Here is a 25,853-nt window from a genome sequence, read left to right as displayed (position 1 = left end):
GGAATACTGTTTCCATATTTTACTTTTGTATTTAATTAATATGAATCTCCACTATATCTTTCCATATTTGAACACAGAAATAAAAGCCTGCAGAGAAAGTTTAAGCTTATTGTAGATGGAATATCATTAATTTGCATTGCTCATATGGTGCTGCTAGATGGCGCTCTCATCCTTCTATAATTCATTAATTTAAATAGATTTAAAGTAACTTTACCATGCACACCATATTTAACCGTTGCAATGCCACTTTAGAAGTTATTGAGTAGGAACATTTGTAATATAACTTTACTTTTTAATCCTAATTAATTATGTTACCAAATATATTGGGAAGGGCCGGGTTGCGGTCTGAACATGGCGAATGCTCCCCCAGTCAAGCTCCGAAAATACTGTATTTTCGGAGCCTGATGAACAGCGGGCCATTCCGGGAGAGTAAGGTAAGCAGGAGTTATCTCCTGTGTTACCTTTATGATGAATGGCCCCAAAACTTAATTTTATCCTAAGCAGGTTATGTGATAATGAATAGATCCCAAAGTGTTGTAGGTTGCAAATAAAACATATAAATAAAAATATGAAAAGTATTCTATATAATGTGCTGATTTGAAATAAGTGAATGTGTGTGTGCGTCTGTGTTTTGCCCTCTTGGGAACATGAAATAAAACATAGAAGTAGAATGCTGTAAAACATTATACAAATTATACCATTACCTTGAAAAGTAATTAAAGTTGGTATAAACTCTGACCCCTCTCACCAGTGTAAGTGATGTTACTTTCAGAAAGTTCCTGAGTAACACACATCTACAGTCTCCATAGACTACTGTTATTTCCCATAATTACGCGTTACAACTGACAGACACTCCTAAAAGCCAATCAATAACATCACAATATTATCCATAACCATAAATGCATTGTTATATTAAGACCTAAAAATCTTTAGGTCTATTTATCTCTTCAAACGGTAGCATTTGCAGTGTGAGCAACGGTGAATATCTATTCCATTACATAAAGCACCAGGGAATATTTGCCTATATATACTTTACTTTAGCACTGATATTGCTGAGTTACAGTCAGTTGCAGGAGAATAATCTATTTGGGACAAGATCTATCCTAAAGCCTATAAGGGCACGTCAGCTCCCCTTCATCTCGCCATGGTTGCGGGAACTTTAGTACACAGCCCTATAGGGCTGTGAAAAAACAATATGAGTTTGGAGCTACCGTACGTGCTACACATATGGCTGCACTTACTTGCAGAATGAGTCTACTTGAGGCTAATTTAATTGACCCCTTGTGTGTATGCAAGTAAAAGCTGTCTTATTTGAATTGCAACAGTGTATTTGATCTTGTTACAGATTGGAGATAGAGAGCCCCATTTATCAAGGATCGCTTTGCAATGCGATCAGGGCATGCCAGTAATGTCCCTGATCGCATTGCAAAATGCGATCCTATCTACTGGATGTATTATCCAGGACATGCAGGGAGACAGGCTCCGAAAGGAGACCATCCCTGCGATGTCTCCGGAGGGCAGTCCGGGCTGCTGTGCATGCGCAGTCCCGCGGACTGCACATGAGTGGCTCTCATTGCCGGCGGAGGGTTCCGTGAGGTATGCAGTCAGGAAGCCGGTGGCCGTAATCCCGATGGCCGGCTTCCCGACTGCTTTATCCCGGCGAGGGTTAAATGACAGGCCGGGAGACCGGCACCAGGCATCCCGATCGAAGTGATGCCAGGCGCCGAGCACAGACAGCCGCGGGGGGGGGGGAGGAGGGTTAGGTTTAGGACACCCGGGGGGGGCTTAGGGTTAGGTACTTGCATCCGGCGGTAATTCATACTGATTCCTTCCGTGAGATCCCTCCCCTGGCTAATTATGCAGTAAGTTGCCATAGACTACAGCGGCTAACGCTATCTTCAGATGGCGTTAGCTGTTGGGGCCAATATCGGGAATGCGAAGCATTCCCGATATTGATACATTTGGCAGCATCACATCCCCCATAGAAACCTATTGGGGAGGCGGCTGCCAGCGGCAATGGAGGGATCGCAGCAGGTATCGGAGATACCTGCTGCGGTCCCTCCTTCATACATCCGGGGGATACTTAGTATTTGAGGTAAACTCCCGAAAACAGGTGTTAAATGGGCCCCAGAGACTGGAATACTCATCAAAGCCTTCCAACACTCATCTTAACTTGCTGCTACATGCTCCTTCCTCCCTGTCTGCCCCATCTGTGTCACTCCTGTTTGTCTGCCCCTACCCTTTAGAATGTAAGCTCTTACGAGCAGGGTCCTCTACCTGTGCTTCTCCCTACTTTACTTTCATCTACTGCTTACTCCCCACTAGGGCACCTAACACTTGGGGGCATATTCAATTAGACGCGAAAAGTCCCCTACTTTTCGCATGCCGGACTTTCACCAACATCACTGGTTTTCCATGCAAAAAAAGTATCGTGCTCGTCCCCGCTTATCCCCGTATTCAATTAAAAATCGGCGAAAACGGAACCCGGCGAAACGCAAACAGGTGAAAAGTGCTGTCAGATTTTGGAAAATCAGCCTGACACCGCCCAAAAGATGCACTGACATTGGGGATCACTATAGATACCCCCGAATAGGCCTGCTGAAGGTATTTGGGGTACTTAATAGCTGCTAATTTGCGTCTTTGCAGAAGTGGTGAAAAATAGCAATTAGCAGGTTTTTTTGCAAAAAATAAGTAGTCCCAGCAAAGTTGGGGTACACGAAAATGGATGCTAGCACATTTTAAAGTTGCAAAAGTGAAGTTTTAAAAAACATCAAAAATCCACCTTCCGCAACCACCTGCAAACTTAAAACACCTTGGGCATACTTGGGGACCCCCCTGGAATCTATTTTGCAAGTTTTTAAATTCGTCCCCCAACTTTGGACTTTTTCACCCCCAAAATGAAAGTACTTTTTTGGGGTGGTCTAAAGTATTTTTTAAACTTTTTTTGACAGATTACCTTTGTGGGATTGTCCCAAGGGTGCATGGGGGTTTTTCCAAAGTTTGCACCCCAAACCCCAATTCTGCACTTTTTTTCGACACCTATTCATAGGCGAAACTTTTTCGCCGGTTCCATTGCATTTAGTTTCCACACTAGCGAAAAAGTCTCCAGAACTGAATACGGAGGAAACTTTTTGCATGGCGAAATGACGTCGCTTTCGATACTTTATCGCAGAAAACTGCTTTTGGCCACTAATTGAATATGGCCCTTGGTTGCTTATGCTGTGATGCTTATCTGGGTGTTATGGTCGCTAATATAGCAATATATATTATCCTTGTCCTCATCCTGTATTGTATTGTACTGTAATGCTGGCCATACACCTGCACGATTTCGGGCCGATTGCCGATTTTCGATGAGTCAAGTTGGATCTTGTGAAAATCGAGTATTATTTTAGTAAGATAAGATCCGATGTGCGCTCCCGCAGCTCCTATAATCGGATCTTATGATCAGATGTGCAGCCCATATGTTCCATCGTATCGTGTGCAGATCGTGCTGTTTATTTTGTTAATGCAATCCATCATCGTGCAGCAATTCAAGTCATTTCAATGACTGTTTCCCTAATGAGCATGCGAGGCACAGGATCGATCATACGACAGATCCTGTGCTAAGAAAAACAACAAACATGCTGCCGGGACTGCCAGGGAGCTCCGGGGAATCGAAGGGAAATCGTATGATGAGTCTGATCTCATGCTGGTCGTGTAGGTGTATGGCCAGCATTAGTCACTGGTCAACCTATTTGTTTATGTACTTTGTAAGGTGCTGCGGAACACTTGTGGCGCCATATAAATAAATCATAATATTGATAATAATATGGAAGGAGTAACATTTTCTGTTTTCACACCTTAAAATCTGAATTATATTTTGTGTTATAATTATCTCCCTTTTTTATCACCAATACAATTTAATAAAATATTGGTCAAGTACATAATTATACAGACCCCATCCACTAGAGGGATGATGATCACATCATCTGAATTAACAAAAAGTCATTAATACCCTCAGGGGCGTATCTTCCTATTGACCAGGATGGCACTCGCCAGGGGTGTCAACTGGTGAGGGGGCATCGGCTCCACCCCGTAGTGCCACCCGCAGCCAGTTCTGTCTTTCAAAAGTGTGTGCTGTTGCTGATCTCTAAGTCAGAAGCATCAGCGCAGGATGACGAGGGATGACGAGGGGGGGCAATCACACCCCATACAGCCACCACGGTGTCTGTTTACCTATTGCCAACAGTGTGGGGGGCACCAGTCTCATACTTTGCCAGGGGTGCTCAGACCCCCTAGATACACCCCTGAATACCCTTTTCCGAGCAAAAACCTGGCTCCAACCCAGGACACTGAGCATTGGTCGGTACCGAGCTTTACCCCTTTCACACCGGTGTCAGGATCAGGGTTATTTCCCGAGTCCAGTCGCTCACAACGGACCCAGGTATTCCGGCGCTACAATGGACGCTTGGAGATTATGCCATCTCCAAGTGCTACTGAAGCCAGCCAGTCCGCTGGTTTGTGGCATGACCTGGGTCATTGTGACTCGAGTCGTGCCATTTATACTACACCGTTACCTGAGTATTTCCCAGGTTAACCCTGGTAGTGACCAGTCTCAGATTCACAGGTCACTCGACCCAGGATTGTTTTCAAAGACCCTTTTAAACCGAGCCACAATAACCAGGTTTATTGTGGCAGTGGAAAAGGGGTATAAGTAACACAATTTTTCTAACTAGTATAATATCATTAGACAGCTTCATAAAAAAGTCAAGTTTTGAGAATATATAATAAATATCACCACCTTGTGATTATCCCCAGTTATCTTCTAGGAGGTTGCTGCAGTCTGATATATTAAAACACAAAAAAATACATTAAGGATCAATTAAACTATATAAATAAATTCATTTTAAACAGGGAACTCCATGTTTTATTCACTTTTCCACAAGTCTCTTCAAATTTGTTATATTTTGCCATGTTTGTTAGTAGAATAAACATAGAAAAAACAAGTTTGTATGTACTTTACTTCATTGTGTGGATCACTCTTGAGATTATCTTATTGAAAAAGGTTGATATTTTTTATATAATAATGAACTGAATTAGTCTATGCATGTACTAGCAATGCAGTGTTTGCCGTGCTACTGTATGTGCACACATGTGACCATGTTGGAGAGCGTTACACTATTGTGTAGGGCTGTAGCACTAATTCTATTGTGTGTACTATGGTTACTGGTGGCCACAGTGTTTGCAATGCTATGTGTACACGTGTTATTGTGTAGGGCTGTAGCACTGATGCTATTGTGTGTACTGTGGTTACTGGTGAGCCGCACAGTGTTGCTATGTGATTAGCTCCCCCGGAGATAGAGACTGCTGCGTGTAATGCTGGGACACCAGCCCGACAGGAAGCCTCCAATTTACCTACCATACAGCAGATACAAAGCCAGTCCCGGCATGCAGGACCGAGTCACCGTGCGGTGACACAGGACTGGTCAGCCCAGCAGTGTCGGCGACTCAGCAGTTTCTTTCCTGTTCTGTCTACAAAGTAGCTGGAAGTTCCTGCAGGAGAAATAAGACAGTTGTGCGCTCTGCCCCGTACTACTCAGCGGTTTTCCTGCACCGGGGAAGACTGAGGACAGGGGAAAGAGAGAGCATTGACAGCAGCAAGGAGTGCACAGAGTACAGACAGGGGAAGGAGACAGCACTGACAGCAGCAAGGAGTGCACAGGGTGCAGACAGGGGAAGGTGACACTACAGCATAAGAAATCAGACAGATAAAGTGACAGCACTGAAAGCGCAGACAAGGGAGCAAGGGCAGCACTGAAAGCGCAGACAGGGGAGAAAGTGACAGTTCAGACAGCAGCAGAGAGCAGACGGGAGACAGCGACAGCAGCAGAGAGCAGACGGGAGAAATTTACAGCAGCTGACAGGGGAGAAAGTGACAGCACAGCAGCAGAAAGCAGACAGGGGAGAAAGTGACAGCAGCAGAGAGTGCACATGGTAAGGTGACAGCACTGACAGCAGCAGAGTGGACAGGAGAAGGTGACAGCAGCAGAGAGTGCTAAGGGGAAGACGACAGCAGCAGAGTGGACAGGAGAAGGTGACAGCACTGACAGCAGCAGAGTGGACAGGAGAAAGTGACAGCAGCAGAGAGTGCACAGGGGAAGGTGACAGCACTGACAGCAGCAGAGTGGACAGGAGAAAGTGACAGCAGCAGAGAGTGCACAGGGTAAGGTGACAGCACTGACAGCAGCAGAGTGGACAGGAGAAAGTGACAGCAGCAGAGAGTGCACAGGGGAAGGTGACAGCACTGACAGCAGCAGAGTGGACAGGAGAAAGTGACAGCAGCAGAGAGTGCACAGGGTAAGGTGACAGCACTGGTAACAGGGATACTGTCGCGATCTCTGGGGTCAGGTACAGCGGAGGGAGTCGGAATGGAGTGCACCAGCAGTAGCGCCAGTACAGCAGATATATTCCAGGCAGTCAGGGAATGGTAAGTGTATAAAATCACTATATTGGAACACATGATGTAATGTACAACTGCCTGTTTAACTCTGAATACTGTTATCTTGCACTTTTCTGTTGTGTTACCTACCTTTATTGTAACTAAATACAGGACATTTACTGTATAATTAAATGTATTAAGATACTGTTGGAACATATTATCCTTATTGTTCTACAGTCCAGCAATGGCCCTGTGCACCTGCCTTAAGGCAGTAACTGATTTTCTGTGTTGTAGCTGGAGTTATGCACAGTACAGTGTTAGGTGTGTCACTTATATATGATAAATAACATTGGCTTTATAATGAAAGTTCAGTTACTCTATGCATTATGGACATAATTCAAACAAGCATTGTATGTGCTCTGCTCATATGCCCATTAGCAACCATGAAAGTGCTCTGTCCCATGATTTTAGATTATAAATGATACAATGAGGAGACTGTATGGGGCACAGCCATGTAAAACCACTTCCTAAAATAGCTCAGTGCACACATTACATGTGAAACTTCATGCTGTGATTTTATAGGCCCATAAATGACTTTTTAGCTAGGAGACCTCAGATAATAGTGGATAAATAGCTTAATGACCCTTGTGCATGTGTGTCCCTAGGAGGGAGAAAAGGGGACTAATGGGTTTTTAAAGTATCCGAGAAGACCCATTTATATCATAACAATAACAGGGGAGGATTATTACAGTGACAAGTAGTAGAAATTGAAGCATTAGTACATAGTCTGTATGGTGCATATGAGAAATCGCATATCTGCATCGAATGTTTCACAGTTTGCTCTGAATTATGTGCTCTCTAGAAAGGTCTGGCATAAAATGTCCTTTTTTCAGCATTAATTTATTTTTCACTTTATTGAAATTACAGTTTTACAGGATGTAACAGAATAGTTCTATTTAAAAAACTCACAGGTAATGTATAAGTGTGTGTGACTTACTTTGCTTACAAGGCACCTCACCTGGGTTTAAAAATATTACTTGCTGAAGTCCTATAAGTGCTTGAATAGTGTGCATTTAAGTTCATGCATTCAAGTTCCTGACTGTCCTGAGCTTGTATCCAAAGACAGAGGTTCCGGAACCCAGGGTAGACTCAGAGATGCTGAGCGCATGTGAGCTCAATATAGAACGATTCTGTGTACAGTAAAGCTGGCCTGTTTGGGTGTCAAAGTTGTGAGGGAGGTGAAGCCTGACATGGAAACGGTTAGTAGGTTCTTATGTACCAAATCTACCACTGAGAACCCCAGATAAAGGGAGACTTTGTGTTGAGTGCGCTAATACACACGTGTCAGCTGCTTATCAAATACCAATAACCTGCATACGCAGGGGCACCTATTAACATTAAAAAATAATTGTCTACTTTTCCTATCTTGCTTTCAGAAGATCCAGAGGCAAGTTGGAAAACACAAGTTGGGAACTGTGTCATGGTAAAAGTGGGTCTGACAATCTTACCGTACTTACCAAATTAGCAGGGACATGAATTGCATTATCAAGTCCCTACCACTAGGCTATTACTGGGGTGGGTGGCACTTGGTAACGCAAAATTATATCATGGCCCTCACTCACGTAATAGCAAATAAGTACTCATGGGAGATTTACCTTGTCTATCATAGAGGTTCCCCCTACATGCCAAGGTAACTATTACCAGAGCCTGAAATGGGGAGAACTGATCTAGCCTAAGAAAGACTGATACAAAGGTAGGTGTTGAGGGGTGCACGTGCACTTATACCACACTATCCATGAACAAAGGTTTACATGAAATAATCTAATATATGCTTTCACACTGCGCATGTCACGGTGGCAAGCACACACAATCTGGGTGATGGTGAGTCATACGCATCTCATCACATATGCATTTGTGGCTGGAGGGGCATTATCAGGGGCAATATTTAGAGCCTGATTCAGAGGTGGACGCTATTCATATGCAGATGCAATTTACTACAGAATTAGGAAAATATGAAAATGCCAGTTTAGGCATTCCCCTTGTGCAGTAATGTGCCACAGTCTGAGCAAATCCTGCGGGTGCTTTGCATATCTGATAAATCCTCAAGTCCACTGGTGAATCCGACCACTCCACCATCAACGTACCATAGGTCGGACCATTGTCTCCTCGAGCAGCCCCTGACTAGCGCAGAGTCTTCCTTTTAATTTTCTTAAAACTGTGGCTGTGGTGCAGCAAAAGAGATTGCAGCCATATGCCGAATCACTACGCAACTGCATATGCAGTACGCACGCCTATGTTCGCGCTTGCACAGTTAGAGTTTCCTAGAATTTTCACAAATGTGCAATAGCAAAAAATAGAGTTGTTATCGATATTTTACACTAGCAACAGGGCACATTGATGACAGCCATGAAACCAAGAATTCTTATTTTGATCATCAGGGATGCATATAACTCTGCATATGAGTGAACATACTCTTTTTATCTGAAGACACCTATCGTGAGCAATTACGACCAGCTTACATCAGCCCCAGTGCCTGATTAACCATTAGGCTGATTATGCTGCAGCCTAGTGTGCAAGGCTGTAACTAGGGATGTGCAAGTGGTGCCAACACCCAGGGTGAAAGGCACTGGGGTGGCACCATCTCTTGAAAGGCACCCTGCAGCCAGTAGTACTGCTGCAAAGCCATCCAGAGTAGGGAGACCAATCCTGTTTTGTTTTTTTTTCAATCCCATTATTTGGGATTGAGAAAAACTCAATCCCGGGATTCTTGGGATGCCCGGGATTGGGGTGGTTTAAAAAGGAAATGCCCCCCACCTAGCCCCTGCAGTCACTTACCGGCGGGCGGCGGGGGCTTATGGTGGCAGGCGGCGGGGCTTTCAGCAGCAGCGGTGTCCTGTAAAGGGGTGGGTGGTCGGTGCAGCTGGCGCAGGGCTGCGCAGTGTGACCTGTGTCCTCACATCACGCTGTGCAGTGCGCCCAGCCGGGGGAAGGGGGAGCTGGCCCGGGCAGCATCTGAGCACTTTGCTGGAGGTGCTCAGTGCTGCCCGGTATCTAAAACAAACTTTTATGGCCAATTCCGGGCTTTTTAGGCCAAAATACTGGGATCCCGCCGATCCCGATCTCAGGATTGGCTTCCCTAGTCCGGAGTATCCAAGGGATGCTCCAGGCATGCACCTTGTAGCCTGGAGAGCTGCTCAAAACATGCTAAGGACGCTCTGGACAGCCCCAGCCCCTTTGTGTGGTATCATGATGTCTATCACAGAGAGGCATAGAGCCCTGTTCAGGCCCTGCTAGGGTGCCAGGACTTGGGCTTCATGCAGTTGGCAACAATTCCATGTTGGTGGCAGCCACACAGCTTTATTACAGAAGCTTGTTAGTCAATCAGCCATTCTGAGGCGATGTTCAGGGTAGTTCTTAAAGTGACTACCAGATGACTGTGGCAATGTGACCATGTAACTTACTGCTAAAAGCTCGCCATCTGTAGCTTGAAGAGCTGCATGTGATTATCTTTAGAGCCTTCCCCGCATTCCCCAAAAGCTAAAGTCCACAGTCATTATTAGATCATAAGATGCCAAGATCAAACATGTCAGTTGTATAAACTTCATTATGTGCAGTATGAATGGTAATTTCCTGGGTATGCTTATGCACTGTGGGCCTGATTCAGAGCTTGGGTACATTTGTGATGGCGGGAGGACTGTGCATGTGCAGAATGAGTCATGCAAGCTCACATACATGATTGACATGCTGCGGCCATTTAGGGGTGGGGACTAGGAGGCGCTGCCAGCTTTTCCAGAAAACGGGGTGTGGCTGCCCCATTTTCTGGGAGTGCTGAGGCCAGTGTCTGCATATGCATATTTACTGGCTTCGCAAGCGGGCAAGAGGTAGCCATGCTAAGTAAGCTTAGGCTCACTCAGATGGCCGATGCTGCAAACATTGCAAACAATAGTCGCGTCTTTTTCATTCAGACACCTCTTGCAGGCATTAGTATATTTTTGCACAGCAGCTGCTTCCAAAGACTCAGCTTCTGTGCAAAAGCCTCCATCTCTGAGTCCGGCCCCCGGGCTCTATGTTTAACAGCATTACAAGGGGCGCTACAAGTGTATTAGCCTACGATGTCTAGCAGTCTTAATCAGGCCCTGATCAGCCCTCAATTTTTGTTAATCCCAGGAAAACGTTAATAGCATTACTGGAGGTAGGGGGAATTACTCAGAAGCTACTGGCATCCCAGGTTTAAGATTAGGGTTGCTACACTTCCGGGTTTACCTGGGATGGTACCAGAATTGGGGTCTGTGTCCCGGCATCCCAAAGGGTATCCGGTTGTCTGATTGACCTCAGTTAGATCGACAATACATACATCAACCACCATACATTGACTCCATCGAGGCCGACAGGTACTATAGGTCGACAAAACTATAGATCGGCCGCACCTCTATATCGACAAACACGAGATCGACACGGACATTAGATCGACACTACATATGATCGAAACATAGCATACCGACAATATGAAGATCGACAGCACACATGATAGACATAATGAAAGATCGAAACTAAATAAGTTGTCAGTTAATAGATCGACATATAAATAGGTTGATAGCTAATAGATCGACATATAAAATATTGACGAATCCAAGTTCGACACCAAATAGCTCAACAGTTAATGGATCGACATATCAAAAAATGCTTAAAAACCCACAAAGGACACCCAAAAAAATCACTGAAAAAGTGGGCGAAAAATTATTTAAAAGTGGAGGTACATCTTAAAAACTAGTGAAATAGCCTTGGGGGGGGGGTCTGCAAGTATGGGGGAGGTTTTTATTTTTGATTGCAGGTGCTTGCTGAAGGTGCGTTTTTTGGTGCACTTTAAAGCTTGAGTTTAGTGATTTTGAACTATGCTTGCACACATTTTCATGTACCCCAAATTGGATGAGAATACTTATTTTGGCCAAAAAAAGTTGCTAAATGCTATTCTTCACCACTTTCTCAAAGACGCTAAATAGCTCCTATTGAGACCAATTAGGGACAAGACCTGCAAGGTGTACGTTGAGGCTAGCATTGCCAGGAGCGCTTGCATGGATGAAAGGGCTAGCTGGGACCTGTAGTTCCACCGTTGACAGTAGCATCAGGAGATGCGCTATTTGTGGACAGCGTCTTAAGCTAGACGGATGTCCAGGCGTCCAGGAGAGCGGGGAGCACAGGGGGAGGGGGTTGATGAAGGGGTGCACTGCAGTACATGAGGGTGCCCAGCAATTATGGACAAGGCCTGCAAGGTGTACGTTGGGGCTAAAATTGCCAGGAGTGCTTGCATGGATGAAAGGGCTGGCTGGGACCTGTAGATCCACAGCTGAAAGTAGCGTCAACGGATGTGCTATTAGCGGGCAGCATGTAGGATATATATACCTTTTTGTATTGTCTAAAAGTAACGCGTCGATCTTTTATCTGTCGATCTATCAACTGTCGACCTAGTTTCATCGATCTTGGACTAGTCGATCTTTTATCTGTCGATCTATTAACTGTCGATCTTTTATCTGTCGATCTATTAGCTGTCGATCTATTTGATTTCGATCTGTTATTATGTCTATTTGTGTGGTATCGATCTATTAACTGTCGATCTATTATTTGTCTACCTGTTTGGTTTCGAACATGGGGCCTAATTCAGACCCGCTCGGGAGCGCTGAGCGCTCGCAAGCGGGTCGATGTTGGCCCAGTGCACATGCGCACGACGGATGTGGCTACGTCGTGCGCATGCGCGAGACCCGGATAGCGACGGGCAAGCCGCCGCTATGGGTCTCGCTACAAAGGGGGCGTGCTGTCGATGGTGAGTGACAGCACGCCCCCTTTGGTGGGTGTGGCTGGCCAGACGGAGGCGTTCCCATGGGAACGCCTACCGTCTGGGGCCAGCCCCACTGACATCACTTGTGATAGAGCCAAAAGCACCCCAAGGCTTGCGGCAACGAGACCCTACCACAAGGGTCTCGTCGCAAGCCCGATGGTCGCGATGGTCTTGACCATCGCGACCATCTTCCTGGCCGCTCGCTATAGCTGTGGGTGGTCACCCACAGCTATACGAGCTGCCAGGAGGCCACTCTAAAAATTCAGAAGGACGGCCCTGATTCAGAGCGAGTGCTCTGTCAGAGCGTCCAGCTCTGAATCAGGGCCTTGGAACATTGTCTATTAGTTGTAGATCTACATTGTGTCGCCCTTATATCCCTTTCGATCTTACATATTTGATATATTACCGTATATACTCAAGTATAAGTCGACCCGAATATAAGCCGAGGTACCTAATTTTACCACAAAAAACTTGGAAAACTTATTGACTCGAGTATAAGCCTAAGGTGGGAAAGGCAGCAGCTACTGGTAGTAATCCCTCCCCTGGTACTGCCCCCAGTAGTAATATTCCCCCTCTGGTAGTGCCCCCAGTAGTAATACCCCCCCGGTAGCGCCCCCAGTAGTAATACCCCACCTGGTAGTGCCCGCAGTAGCAATATGCCCCCTGGTAGTGCCCCTAGTATTAATCCCCCCCTGGTACTGCCCCAGTAGTAATCCCCCCCCCGGTACTGCCCCCAGTAGTAATATTCCCCCCCTGGTAGTGCCCCCAGTAGTAATACCCCCCTGGTAGTGCCCCCAGTAGTAATACCCCCCACTGGTAGTGCCCCCAGTAGCAATATCCCCCCATGGTAGTGCCCCCAGTATTAATCCCCCCTGGTAGTGCCCCCAGTAGTAATCCCCCCCTGGTACTGCCCCCAGTAGTAGCCCCCCCTGTAGAGAGAGATGTAAAAAAAAAAAAAACACTTACCTGAAACCCCGCTCCTGGTCCCGACGCTGCTACTGGCTCCTCCGGCCGCTTTGCATTATGGGAGAGACGTCGTCATGACGACGTCTCTCCCATTACCACTGCGAAGACGGAAGACGGCTCCCGCAGTGGGAGCAGCAGCAGCCAATGAGAGTCTGACAGATTCTCATTGGCTGCTGATTACTACAAACACACAGCTGCCGGCTCCGGCGGCTGTGTGTTTGGCAGTGTTTAGTGCTGACCGAACTCCGTCCGGTCAGCGCTACACACGCGGTGCAGCTGTGTCACAGCGTGGTACGCTACTCAGCTGCGTACCATGCGGGTATGACTCGAGTATAAGCCGAGGGGGGGCTTTTTCAGCACAAAAAATGTGCTAAAAAACTCGGCTTATACTCGAGTATATACGGTACATACATTGTACCGTTCGATTATATTATTGTCTGACTATTGTTACTGTCTGTCTATCTATACTTTGTCTATCTAAACTACATGTCGAACTAACATGGTCGACCATTTAATGGTCTAACAAGTTGGGTCCGAGCAAATAATCCACACCCGTCCCAAAGATAGATGCCTAAATGTCCCGGCTTTGTGGGGACATTGGAGGGGCGGCCGCTGTGGTCCCTGGTGCTATGGTGTCTGGTGGTGTCTGGCGCCCAGTCACAATGTCCACCCATAAAGCCGGAAGTACCCTGCATTCTCCTAGGGTGCAGTTGCTGGATCCGCCAGTGGCACCACTACTACCGCCTTGGCCCCTGTGTGCAGTGACAGCAGCAGCGGAGTGCAGGGCATCACAGATGACAAGGTGCAGCTGCACTAGTTAGGGCTGCGGGCAGAGTGATGCAATAGATGCCAGTGATAGCAGCACTAAACATTTTCTACTACAAAGACTCAAGTAAGTTCTACTAAGCTACATCAGCATGACATGTCACCAGCAACACGCTAGAGAGGGGCTTATTAAGCAATATTACCTTTATAAGCAGGGTTGCCGACATTCTGGCTGCCCCTTCCGGGGGGGAGCAGCCTAATTGGCATAGCAGGGGGCATGGCTGGATCTCTTACCTGGCATTTGTGGGCGGAGCAGGGCGTGGTCATGCAATTGCTTCATTTCGGCCCCGCCATTGCTACACAATGCCGAAATTACTGCCATTGTCAAGCAGGGGGCAGGGCCAAAATGATGCTATTCAGGGTGAATTGCTTCCCCGCCCCTGGGGGCTTCTGTTGTTACTACATGGCCAGAGGGAGGTTTGCCTGCCTTTCCTGGGGGCCGGGAGCGGCACCCGATTTTCAGGAGGCTCCCAGCCAAATCAGGAGGGTGGGCAAGTATGTTTATATTTTATATGTTTCTTATAAGCTCAGAACACCTTTTTTATGTATTGCATGAACAAAGTTGGAAATAAAGAACATACCCCACCCAGCATCTATTGTGACATATCATTGTTCCAGGGTGTAAGTGTAATAGCGCATCTCCTGCACACACTGCTAGTCCCGGGGCAATAAATGCCTGTTTCTCACTGTGCTATGCTACTGAGTGATGTGCACATACTGCAAGCAAAGTAAGTAGCTAGTTAACCCTAGCAGCCTGGGTTTACCGATTTACATCGATATATCATTATATTGATACATTGCTAGGGTGTGTCCCAGCTTTTTATTTTTGAAATGTAGCAACCCTACACAAGATCCACATGTTCAGGTACTTGGGGAAGGTTTGTAATCCATAAAATAGCAAAAAACCTGAAGTTGTCCTTAATCTGTGTATTTTTTGTAAATGTGAGCATTTGTATTATTTGTTTCCATTCATATCCACTGTGTTCCAACTGCACTCCACCTGTACCTGTCACCCCAATGTCATCTGTAGCCAAGCTCATGTGTTGTATCATTCTCACACAGCGACTTCAAGAAATGCCAGCAGATGATTGAAGAGGAAGGCCCTTCAGTTCTGGGAATTTATGATGAAAAGGGACACACACCTGTTCATTGGGCAGCTCTTGCAGGATCTATACAACTTATGGGGCTCTTTGTGGATTGTAAAGGACCATTGGATCTACCAAGCCAGGCTGAGTCGGGGCAGCGGCCCATCCATTGGGCTACAGTTAACGGTTGCATTGCTGTGGTAGACATACTTGTGAAAGCAGGAGTGTCATTAGATGTAGAAGATCAGAAAGGCTGCACACCATTAATCACAGCTGCACAATACGGACAAACAGCACTTTGTTGTTACCTCATTGGGAAAGGTGCTAAAGTACATTTGTGTGACTTCGAAGGAGACACTGCATTGCACTGGGCAGCTTTCAAGGGTAAGACTATTGTACAGTATTACCTTCATGTATACTGTGCGTTATTTTAATTTACAATAAGAATATTTAATTTATGCAGATAATGATATTCTAATTTATTGTGCACTTGAAATGGAAGGAAAGCAGATGGCTCTTTTTGTTTTACTTTTATACGCTAAGAAGGTAGTGGAAATTTGGAAGCAATAATGTACAATCATAACGATTGTGCATTGATTCATATGCGCAAATGCTTTATTGTGTAATTCAAAACACAAACAATCATCAGGGAAAGCCGCATACACACTTAACGATATGCTCCAGGAACGATATCATTAAGTGTTTTCCCTGAACTGCCAGGCTTAATGTCGGGAACAACACTGGGTGATATTGAACGCTATGAACGATAACGATATCGTTATCGTCCATATTGTTCAATTTATCGTTTAGTGCGTAAGAGCCATAAGAGAACCAATATAGAGATACCTTCCACCTGGGATCTATTTGGAACTAGAAGCCCAGCTAAAAAATACATATAGAATATTTTCAATTAAACAAATATAAAAAAAAACATTTAAAGTGTTTATGCAGAGATTAAAACAATTTTGAACTATTTTTTATTTGTTGTTGCCTTCCTAACATGACAATAACAGAATAATACCCCTTTTACACCGGAGCTAAAACCCGGGTTTTTGAAGGGTTAACCCGGGCAGCTCCCTGGTGTAAAAGGGCAGAGGGTTGGATCGCCGGGTCGAGTGACCCGGCAATCCAACCCAGGTAACTAGCAGGGTTTAACATGGGCATAGCCCGTGAAACCCTGCTATGGGAACAGCGCACTCCGGGTCACGAAGACCTGGAGTGCGCTGCTAGCCGGCCGATTGGTCCGGGTTCAGTGGCGCTTGGAGATGACGTCATCTCCAAGCGTCCACTTTCACTCCGCAAAAGCCGGGTCTATGCAGACCCGACTGCGGTGTGAGCGGCGCTGACTCGGGAATATCCCGAGTCAGCGTCGGCAAAATTCCGGGTCTGATCCGGATAGGAACTTTGTTCCAACTCCGGGTCAGACCCGGAATTTAGGTGGAAAAGGGGTATTAGTGTAGCATAATATTTGTTAAATTGTCTTTCAAATGCAAAGGAATAATCATACGTACTGCTCGCCTTGGGCTACCAACAGCGCTATTGCTGGCAAGAACTGGGGTCAGAGGGCCTGATTCAGAGACAGATGCAATGGCGATTTTTACGCAGATCGAGTGACTAATTTGCCATCGCGCATGTGTATAAGCTGCACTGCGCACACACTGCGATTGACTTGCGATTTCACATGCATAGTTTACCCATTCGCAAAGTGAATGACAGCTAGTCAGCGTTTAGGGGAGGTAACGGGGGGTGCACACCCTGAAAATAAGCTCAATCTGAAACGCAGGCATGTCTAGCCGTTTAAACACCATTACACTGGCGTATATATATTAGCCCTTGCAGTCCCCTACGCAGCATGAGAGCTCTCTGCATGTCAGGAGAGCTGCCGAGTCTGCTGCTGGTCAGACCTGCTGCAAAGGGCAAGGTGACCGCTCAATGTTACCGATATTTATGCAGGTAAGCGACGTTGTAAGCATATGAGAAGGCAACGGTGGGCATCCTTATGCTCGGGTAAGCTTTGTAACTATTAGCATATATCCACAGCTGCGTTCCATGCAATATCGCAGCTGCGATCACATCCATCTCTGAATCAGGCCCAGAGTCATCTTTAACTTCTGTTTCATGTCATTCTATGTAATAAGTTTGTATTATGACCAGAAATCTGGAGAAAAAAATCTGTTCATGTTTGTAAAAACAAAATTTAATTGATTAATGAAAATAATTACCACACTTGGCAAATTAATGCGAATTGCTGATGGCAAAATATGCTTCGGTTTTACAGCTTTCCAGCGATTTTCTGATCTGCATATGTACTAAAGTACAAATCACAGAGAAACCACACTTTAGAATGAACATTGAATAAGTATAGATTGGCTTTTTTATTACTGAAATAGAAACCCTGGATTTACTAAGCAGCTGTTTTCAAACTTCCTGCAAAACCACTAAAAACCCGCTCAAATAAATGACCTGCCTCTGGCTGGCGAGTTTGAATGAAGCACTGCACAGATCAATAGGATCTGTGCAGGCAATTATGCAAACAAAAATTTTTAAATTGCACCCCAAATTGATATGCCTAAGCTGGTAGTGAAAAGTAAGGGGGGGAAAATACATGGGGCACTTTAAGAAAGGAGGGGGCCCGTGTGTAGGCTCCGATCTGGCCTCCTCCCCCCCGGCGGTGCAGTAGACTCTGGCATTGTGCATTCCTGGGACATCTCTACTACGCATGCTATCCATTTTCCCGGTGATTTTTGGAGCACTGAAGCCAGCGCCAGGCAGACGGAGTGTTAAGTATATTTAATTGGGTGCAGTGTGTGGTGTGTGGGCCCTCCTGGACCCAGTGGCCCGTGTGCACCGCACACCTTTCACCCATTATAAATATGCCCCTAGCTGAACCAGCACGGGCTGGTGACATTTTAACAAGACATGCAGTGTGTGGGGCCCCATGCCATAATGTCAGCAAGATTAAGGGCCTCATTTATCAATGAGTTTTATCATTCACAACAAGTGATAAAATTTGTTGTGTATAATAAATGATGCTCCAGGGAATCACCTCCCTACTGTCATTTTTCAAATAGATGAGAGTTGGGAGGTGATTGGCTGGAGCACCATTATCATATGCAATAAGTTTTATCACTCGCTGTGAATGATAAAACTCATTGATAAATGAGGCCCTTAAGCTGGGTACACATTGACAGATACATTGACCGATCAGTTGTTCGGCCAATGTATCTGGTGCCCGTCGGCCAGTGCGTGCTGCACAGCCGATGGACAGATATGTCTGCAGACATATCTGTCTATCGGCAGGTGTGTATGGGCGGTCTGCAGATCGCCCGTACACACACAGCGGCAGCCGCAAGGAGGGGGCGGGTCACGCACCCGACCCGCCCACCGGTCACCGGGTCCTGCCCACCGGCCGCCGGGACCCGAGGGCACAAGCAGATGATGGCTGTTCAGTGTGTATGAACGACCATCATCTGCAGATATATCTGTCAGGTGTGTACCCACCTTTAAACTGGTCAGCCCTAGCAAAGTGGGTCTACCCCCCAAGGACAACCAGCCTAGGACTTTGGGTATGGAGGTAATTATTATTATTATTATTATTGTTATTATTACTAGTCCCAGCAAGGCTGCCAGGGCATGATGGCACATGGAGAACAACAAGTGCCAGCATGCCCGGGCATCAAGGGTCCCCTGGCAGCTGTATTCCATGTGTAAAAAAATAATAAAACAATAACAGGACACACACATCCATAGAAAAAAAAACACTCCCCCACATCCCTTGTTGACCCATTTATTATTCAATACTATGGGTAAGGTCCCTTAATTCCATGTAGGCATCCAAGATACATACAGAAGAACATTGCAGTGTGTTTTATGCATTTGTAAGTGTCACCACTGTCTTTTCACTTTTCTTGCAAAGGTTCCAATTAATTATTAATGTGGGTGATTATCCTGACATCAACTGGAATGATGTCACTTACAGTAAGTCATATTGTAGAATCCATCCTTACTGAGATGATGTACCTGGATTTCAGGGAAATTACACCATTATGTGCAGACACAGCATAGAACTTTCCTTACTCAGTATATAGGAAGTATGCAATGCTATGATAAATCCATAATAACATCATGACATTAGACTGACAAGCTTTTCTACTGTAATGCAGTTGCCAAAAAATCAATTTGTGTTTCTTAATGTCAGTCAGTGATGCATTTCTTCAACTTCTAGGTATTGATTTAAAATCTTAAAATGTTTCCCAGTTACTAGATTACCTTTCTAGCTTTTGTATTAAAGAATAAGATCCTATATTCTAATCTGTTTAAGAACAAACTATATACCTGTGTTTCGAAATTGGAAGCACTATCCCTAAAATGTACTAAAACATTTGTGTAAATATAAACTGTACAGTGTTCCTGTACTCACCGAGCCTGGTTTATAAAGCACACTGTACCATACTTGCCTACTCTCCCGGATAAGCCAGGAGGCTCCTGAACAGGGGGTTATTAATAACTGGGGGGCCTTGTGCAGCCCCCCGTACCTGATGAAATGTGCCTCCCATGCAGGGCATCGGCGCCCTGTGCGTTCTCCCACGTATCATCTTACTGGTGATAAATTCGGAAGGATGCACAGAAGATAGCAAAGACTCGGGCCCAGTGCCAAAGTCTTTGCTAGCTCCTGTGTGGCATCATCTTTCTGGATACATCACTAACAATGGCACTGCTTGAGGAGCATAGGGAGCCGGCACACCACCTGGGAGGCACAGTGGTCGGTCCTGAGTGGAGGGGTGGGGCTCCACTGCACACCCTGCACCCATGATAGATCTGCCACTGCTCCTGAATCTCGGGTGTGCTGTTGGCTGGCCGGTAGAGTAGACAAGTTTCCTAGAAGCCACCCGATTGCCGGCTGCGGCTATCCACTTCCTGGGTAAAGCGATTGGTCCGGCCAGCCGATGATGCAGTTTTGCTGAATCGCATAATCATTGACCCATCCCCCACTTCACAAAGCCAGCAGTCACAGTAATGAATAGTGTAGGGCCACAATGACACTTTTGCATCATCACACACCCCGACGACGCCCACTTGGTTGTGACAGCCAACCCCCCTTCCTCCCCCCACAGTGCCAAACAAGCTGTCCCCTTGTGCACAGTGAAGTTCCTTGGTTTTGTACCAATGTGTCTCCATCAGTACTTGGCAACTTGAAGCTCTACAGGTGCTACACATTACTTTTAATCTCAGAAATCAGATTAATGGCCCTGATTCAGATGTTGGCGCAGTCCCGATATTTAAGCAGATTGAGCGATTGTTAGCCATTGTGCATATACGCGAAAGCCGCACTGTGCACACGTATCGATGGAATTGCAATTACACTCATACAAAGGATTCACTCGCAAAGTGAGCGACAGGTAGTCAGCATTTGGGGGAAGTAACTGGGGCTGGTTAGAAAAAGGCAGGCGTGTCTAACCGTTTAAACACTATTTTCAGGGTGTGCATAAATTGCTCGCAGCAGGAGAGCCCTCTTCATGTCTGGAGACCCGGTATGTGTGTGGCATCTTAGACTTACTCAGATGGCCACTTGATCAGCATTCTATTTATAGATGTGCACTGACCCCCGTGTTTTGGTTTTGGTTTTGGATCTGGATCTCCCCTGGTTTTGGATCTGAATCTGGTTTTGGATTTTTTTTCTTGGTGTTTTGTTTTTCGGTTTTGGTTTTGGATCTGGATTTATTTTCAAAAAATGATAAAAACAGCTAAAATCACATAATTTGGGCCTTTTTTTGTCCCTACAGTATTATTAACATTTATATAACATTTATTTCCAGTCATTTCCAGTCAATTTTGACCACCTCACACAATATTGTTCACCAACATAGGCATAGGCCAAACCAACTCACAAGTACGTTCAACAGAAAGTAGCAATGCAACACAGAAATTTACTAAAAATCGAAATCGTGCATGGAATATCCTTGCTCAAAACAATGAGTCGCCCCCAGCACATGCCTATTCTCACTGCCCAATCTGTATTTTCCTCATGGGGGGTTCCGGGCCACCAATGACTGACCCTTGTAAAGCCCCGATCAATCAGACTTTTTCTTGAACAGTTCCCCAAAATCTCCCTGACCATTAAAAACAGTGCTACGTACCATCCGTACCTGTGAGTCAGAAACAGTGCAGGTCGGATACAGTGTGCGTTACAGTGCGGGTCTGATATATTGCGGGGGTTGGATACAGTGCGGGTCTGATATAGTGCGGGATACAGTGTGGGTTGGATACAGTGGAGGGCAGTTGCAGTGTGGGTTAAATACAGTGCGGGATACATAGTGGGTTGGATGCAGTGCAGGTTGGAAACAATGTGGGTTGGATACACCAAAAGTACACTTACTGTGACAGCAGTGTCGGCAGTGAGGGGTTGCTGACGGTGTCCTCAGTACATGGAATGGCAGTGTGGGAGTGCTGGCAGTGTCCTCAGTGCAGGGTACCGGTGGTGTCGGCAGAGCGGGATGCCAGCGGTGTCCTCAGTGCAGGTTTGCTGACTGTGTCAGCAGTGCAGGGGTGTTCTCAATGCAGGGTGCCGGCGGTGTTGGCAGCATGGGGGAGCCAGTGGTGTCAGCAGCGGGGCTGCCGGCGGTGTCAGCAGCGGAGGGTGCTGGCCACGGGAAACAGCGCCATCTTCTTTTAGTTGTTTTTCCCCTGCATTCAATGGGCTTAACGCTCATTGGCTGAGAGCCGTGACAGACGGCTCTGTCAGCCAATCCAATTGAAGGCAAAGGGATTTTCAAAAATGTCCGCTCGAGGCAAAACCTCAAGATCCGACAGCAGATTGCGAGGTTTTGCCTCAGGAGATGGACTCGGGGCAGGCAGGGATCCCCGAAATTCGGGTGGATTCGGTTCTCTGAGAACCGAACGGTTCATCCCTAATTCTATGTTTCCGGTTTTGTGCGTAAGCGGTGGATGTGAGATACTTTCGGCAGGCGTCTCTAAGCACTTGATGTCGAATGGCTCATTATCATACTTTTTGCAATTGACAATTTGTGAGAGATCGCAGCTACAATGGCATTTGCCTCCACATCTGAATCAGGCCCAATATATTTACATACTTCCCAACATGTACACATGCAAAACTGAGAAAAAATATAAACTACCCAGAATTGCATGTTGTTGAATTTCAGGGGAAATGGAGCTCAGGATGACACCAAGCAGTAATCTGTGAGCCAGATGCTTCTCAGCATTGCTCAGCAAGTGGTGTATGGGTAAAAGCAGGGTTACTACAAGTGGCAAGTAAGAAGCGTGGATAGTGGCATAGCACTAGAGGTTGCAGCAGCCACAACTGTGGCCAAGCCCACAGTCTAGAGTCCTCAGGCTTAGGATAGAAGAAGATAAGTGGTTATTGGAACTTCACTTCAGGTGCTACAAGTAAGGAGGGTAAGAAGGAAGCACAAGTTGAGGTGAGGAGGGTCAGATACCAGCAGTAGCAGTTGTTAAGGAGCAATCTAGGTACAGTAGGTGCATACAAGAGAAGGGAAATGTCAAACTGTCTACATCATTGACTAAAAAGCTATGTCAAATGATGGTTCCCTGACAGTAACACAGGTTGCCTATCTCCTGAATTTCTGTATGCCTGATATGTGAGATTCAGGACAGTACATGTGTTGAACAGTACACTGTATTTTATTACACCCTCTCTTGGGTTATTAATGGGAAGCTGGGAAAAAGTAATGTTACTTACCATATATAGTTCTATTGTTTCTGGCAATGGTTCAGAAGGTCTCCATGGAAAAGATAAATACACATTTGGTAATATGAATCATTCGGATAACTAAGGAAAAAATAACCCGCATTCCAAGTAAATGTAGTGACAAATACTGTATATATGCCTTTATATGTAATGACAAACAGAAATAATGACAATACGTATCATGGCAGCTTACAGTTTTCCTACAATTATATGAGGTAGTATAATGTTACAGCAGCACAAATGTGATGGTCACATGGAAGAAAATCTATATGTTTAGAGAGTTTTTTGCATCCCCATGAACAGAAAGAAAAAGAGATGACTTTAGCAGAATGGTTGTGTGCCTGGGGAGGAATGTGTGGTGCAATTCATCATTCTGGCACTGCACTAACAGCATAGAGTGTTTATGTTGCTGAATTCATGCAAATCAGGATAGGCAGCCTTCAGTACTCTAATTTATGATGGGTTAAACATTGTATTTCCCGGTATATGTTCGGGAAGCCGGCGGACGCAATGCCGACCGCCAGCTTCCCGACTGCTTAATCCCGGCGAGGGTTACATGACAGGCATCTAAATCAAGACGCCTGTCATTTTACCGACCCCGGGAGACCGGCGCCCGGTATCCTGATTGAAGGGATGCCTGGCGTGGACAGCCGCGGGGGGGGAGGGAGGGCTAGGTTTAGGGCTCCCGGGGGGGACTTAGGGTTAGGCAGCCCTCCCGGAAGGTTAGGGTCAGGCTAGGGAAGGGGGGGGGTTAGGGTTAGGCACCCCCGGGGGGAGGTTAGGGTTAGGCACCCCCCCCAGTGGACTTAGGTTTAGGCGGTGGGGAAGGGGGGGTTAGGTTTAGGCACTTAGAGGGGGGATTAGGCTTAGGAACAGGGGGGGAAGGTTAAAGTTAGGCACCCTAAAGGAGGGTTAGGGGGTAGAATTAGGTTAGTTTATACTTACCTCTAGGACGATCGTGATTTCCTCCTCTGTCGGGCTGCCGCTGCCGGGATTTGAACCGCCGGCCATGCAGCCAGCAGTAAATCATACTGAATGCATATTTCCCATCATGTCCAGCCAGCAGCTCTATTCTTTGGATTATGTCCATTCTTCTTAGGCCACTCAAAACTATTCAATGATGGTTTGACATTCAGAAAATTTTAATTCAACAACATCTAGAGCACTAAAAGTTACCCAATTATGATTTAACTTACAGGCTTTTGGCTGCACATCTTTATACAAAACAAGCCTAGCAACTTTTTTCAAGTCTAGACATACCACAGTAGACAAGATCACATATAGCAATTCCTGCAATGACCTAGATGAATTTTGCCTTCTAGCTGTGAAGACTGTAAGAAGAGGAAAATGTCCACTAATATCTGTACCTAATATTACATATTATATAACATGTAATTATGAGGTTTGGAAGGATACAAATTATTATCCTTTTATTTATATAGCATAAACATAGTCCACAGCACTGTACAATAACTTATTCAGGCTTAGGCACATAAGTTTCTGCGTCATTAGACCTTGCGCCTTAATTTCACTACCACATGTACTGTAAACACACACACGTCCAGTATCTAGCCATATAACCAGTAAAAGTTTGTCTGTGAACCATACTTGGCATCTTTCTGGCTGCCCTCTCTGGGAGGGGGCAGCCAGGTCAGCACAGCGGGGGAAAGATGTGGCTTGGCATAGGTGGTTGGCATGATGGTGCGATTGTGTCATCTTAGCCCCACCCCCCGGCTAGACAATGCAGAGATTACTGGCATTGTAAAGTGGGTGGCATTTCTACAATGACGCAGTTCAGTGCAAATCACATCATAGGCCGTCCGGACAACCCACTTTACTTGGGAAGTGGGCGGCACCAGGCAGACTTTTGCAGGATAGGAGACTTGAATGCTTTTCAGGGCAGCACCAGAGATTCCTCCCGGTCATTCCATGAGAGTAGGAAGGTATGGCATTAACACTTGCACTGTGTGTCTAGTGGTGTTGAGCCTTAGTGCAAAGACCAAACAACAGTGAGGGGAAACGTATTAATATGCCCTGGCCTAGAGCATGCACTACATACTGGCATCAGAGCCTACTACCCAATCTATCAGTCATGGGAAGTCTAGGGCCCTCATTCAGAGCCGCACGTTAACAACAGTACGCTCGTTGCGTTCCGATGTTGACTAACCGCGCATGCGTCGGTGTTACACTGCGCATGTGCGTACGGCAGGTTGCGAGCTTTTTTTCTCTCGTTCCTAAAATAGCGTACAGGAAGTGACATGTCAAATGTGATTGACAGAACAGGGCGTTTTTGGGTGTTGACGGGGGTGGAGATGAAAAAACGCAGGCGTGGCGAGGCGTTTTTGGGGCGTACATACATTAGCAGATGCGAACGTCAAATGTGTTCGGACCGTCTCATACGTCACTGGAACATCCGCTTTCCCTTCAAAATGCTCGCACAGCTTAGGGTCAGGATTACTCGACCACATTGGCGATGGCCTTCTCCTCCGTCCCGGGACTCAACGATGGTGCTGCGATTAATCGCGGCTGGTCAGTAAAGTAATTAGTGTTGCATTGAAAACCGGCTTGGTATGTGTTTGGAAAGCAGTTTATTGGGATAGCACAAAAGCGTACGCAGGTGGAAATCAGAGCTGCTAATGTCATGATTACACAATCAATTAGCGTACATTTTTGGTGTTTTATTTTGGCCACAATTTGTTGGTTATGGCCTATTGTAACAATAATGTCATCATGTTTTAATTAGCTCCCCTTTTTTTTGGTTTACTGTGGAATTTGCATCGCTATGTGATTTTTTAAACGTTCCTTAAAGAGGCCTTTTTTTTTTTTTAAGAGGGTCAGTTTTTGCCTTTAGGGCCAGGATTAAATGTAACCCATTTGTACAATAATGTCACAATACAATGTCAGTTTTTTGTTTTAAATTTATTGTTTAAACACAAACAAATTGGCCTAATATTTTGTTGCCTTTTTTTTGTGGCAAAGATATTTGTAAAAAAAAAA

The 25,853-nt window shown here is 45.8% G+C and overlaps 1 protein-coding gene and 1 long non-coding RNA gene across 3 annotated transcripts in view; one reads left to right on the top strand and one right to left on the bottom strand.

Annotated features, from left to right (window-relative positions):
* Window positions 1–5,852, bottom strand: part of LOC148519783 (uncharacterized) — a 47,407-nt gene extending 41,555 nt beyond the window's left edge. For both annotated transcript variants that reach the window (XR_015878908.1, XR_015878909.1), the window contains exon 1: window positions 5,399–5,852. This is a non-coding gene — a long non-coding RNA (uncharacterized LOC148519783). The remainder of the gene's footprint in view (window positions 1–5,398) is intronic.
* LOC148519782 (uncharacterized) overlaps window positions 5,390–25,853 on the top strand; it is a 75,268-nt gene continuing 54,804 nt past the window's right edge. The window contains exons 1-2 of the mRNA XM_088476128.1: window positions 5,390–6,466; window positions 15,105–15,511. Of these exons, the coding sequence (XP_088332254.1) occupies window positions 6,408–6,466; window positions 15,105–15,511 (466 nt within the window). The 5' untranslated portion in view covers window positions 5,390–6,407. The remainder of the gene's footprint in view (window positions 6,467–15,104; window positions 15,512–25,853) is intronic.

Source organism: Taudactylus pleione, unplaced genomic scaffold (genome assembly GCF_031769625.1).
Source record: "Taudactylus pleione unplaced genomic scaffold, aTauple2 ptg000183l, whole genome shotgun sequence".
Lineage (NCBI taxonomy): Eukaryota > Metazoa > Chordata > Amphibia > Anura > Myobatrachidae > Taudactylus > Taudactylus pleione.
This window is presented reverse-complemented; position numbering and strand designations above follow the sequence as displayed.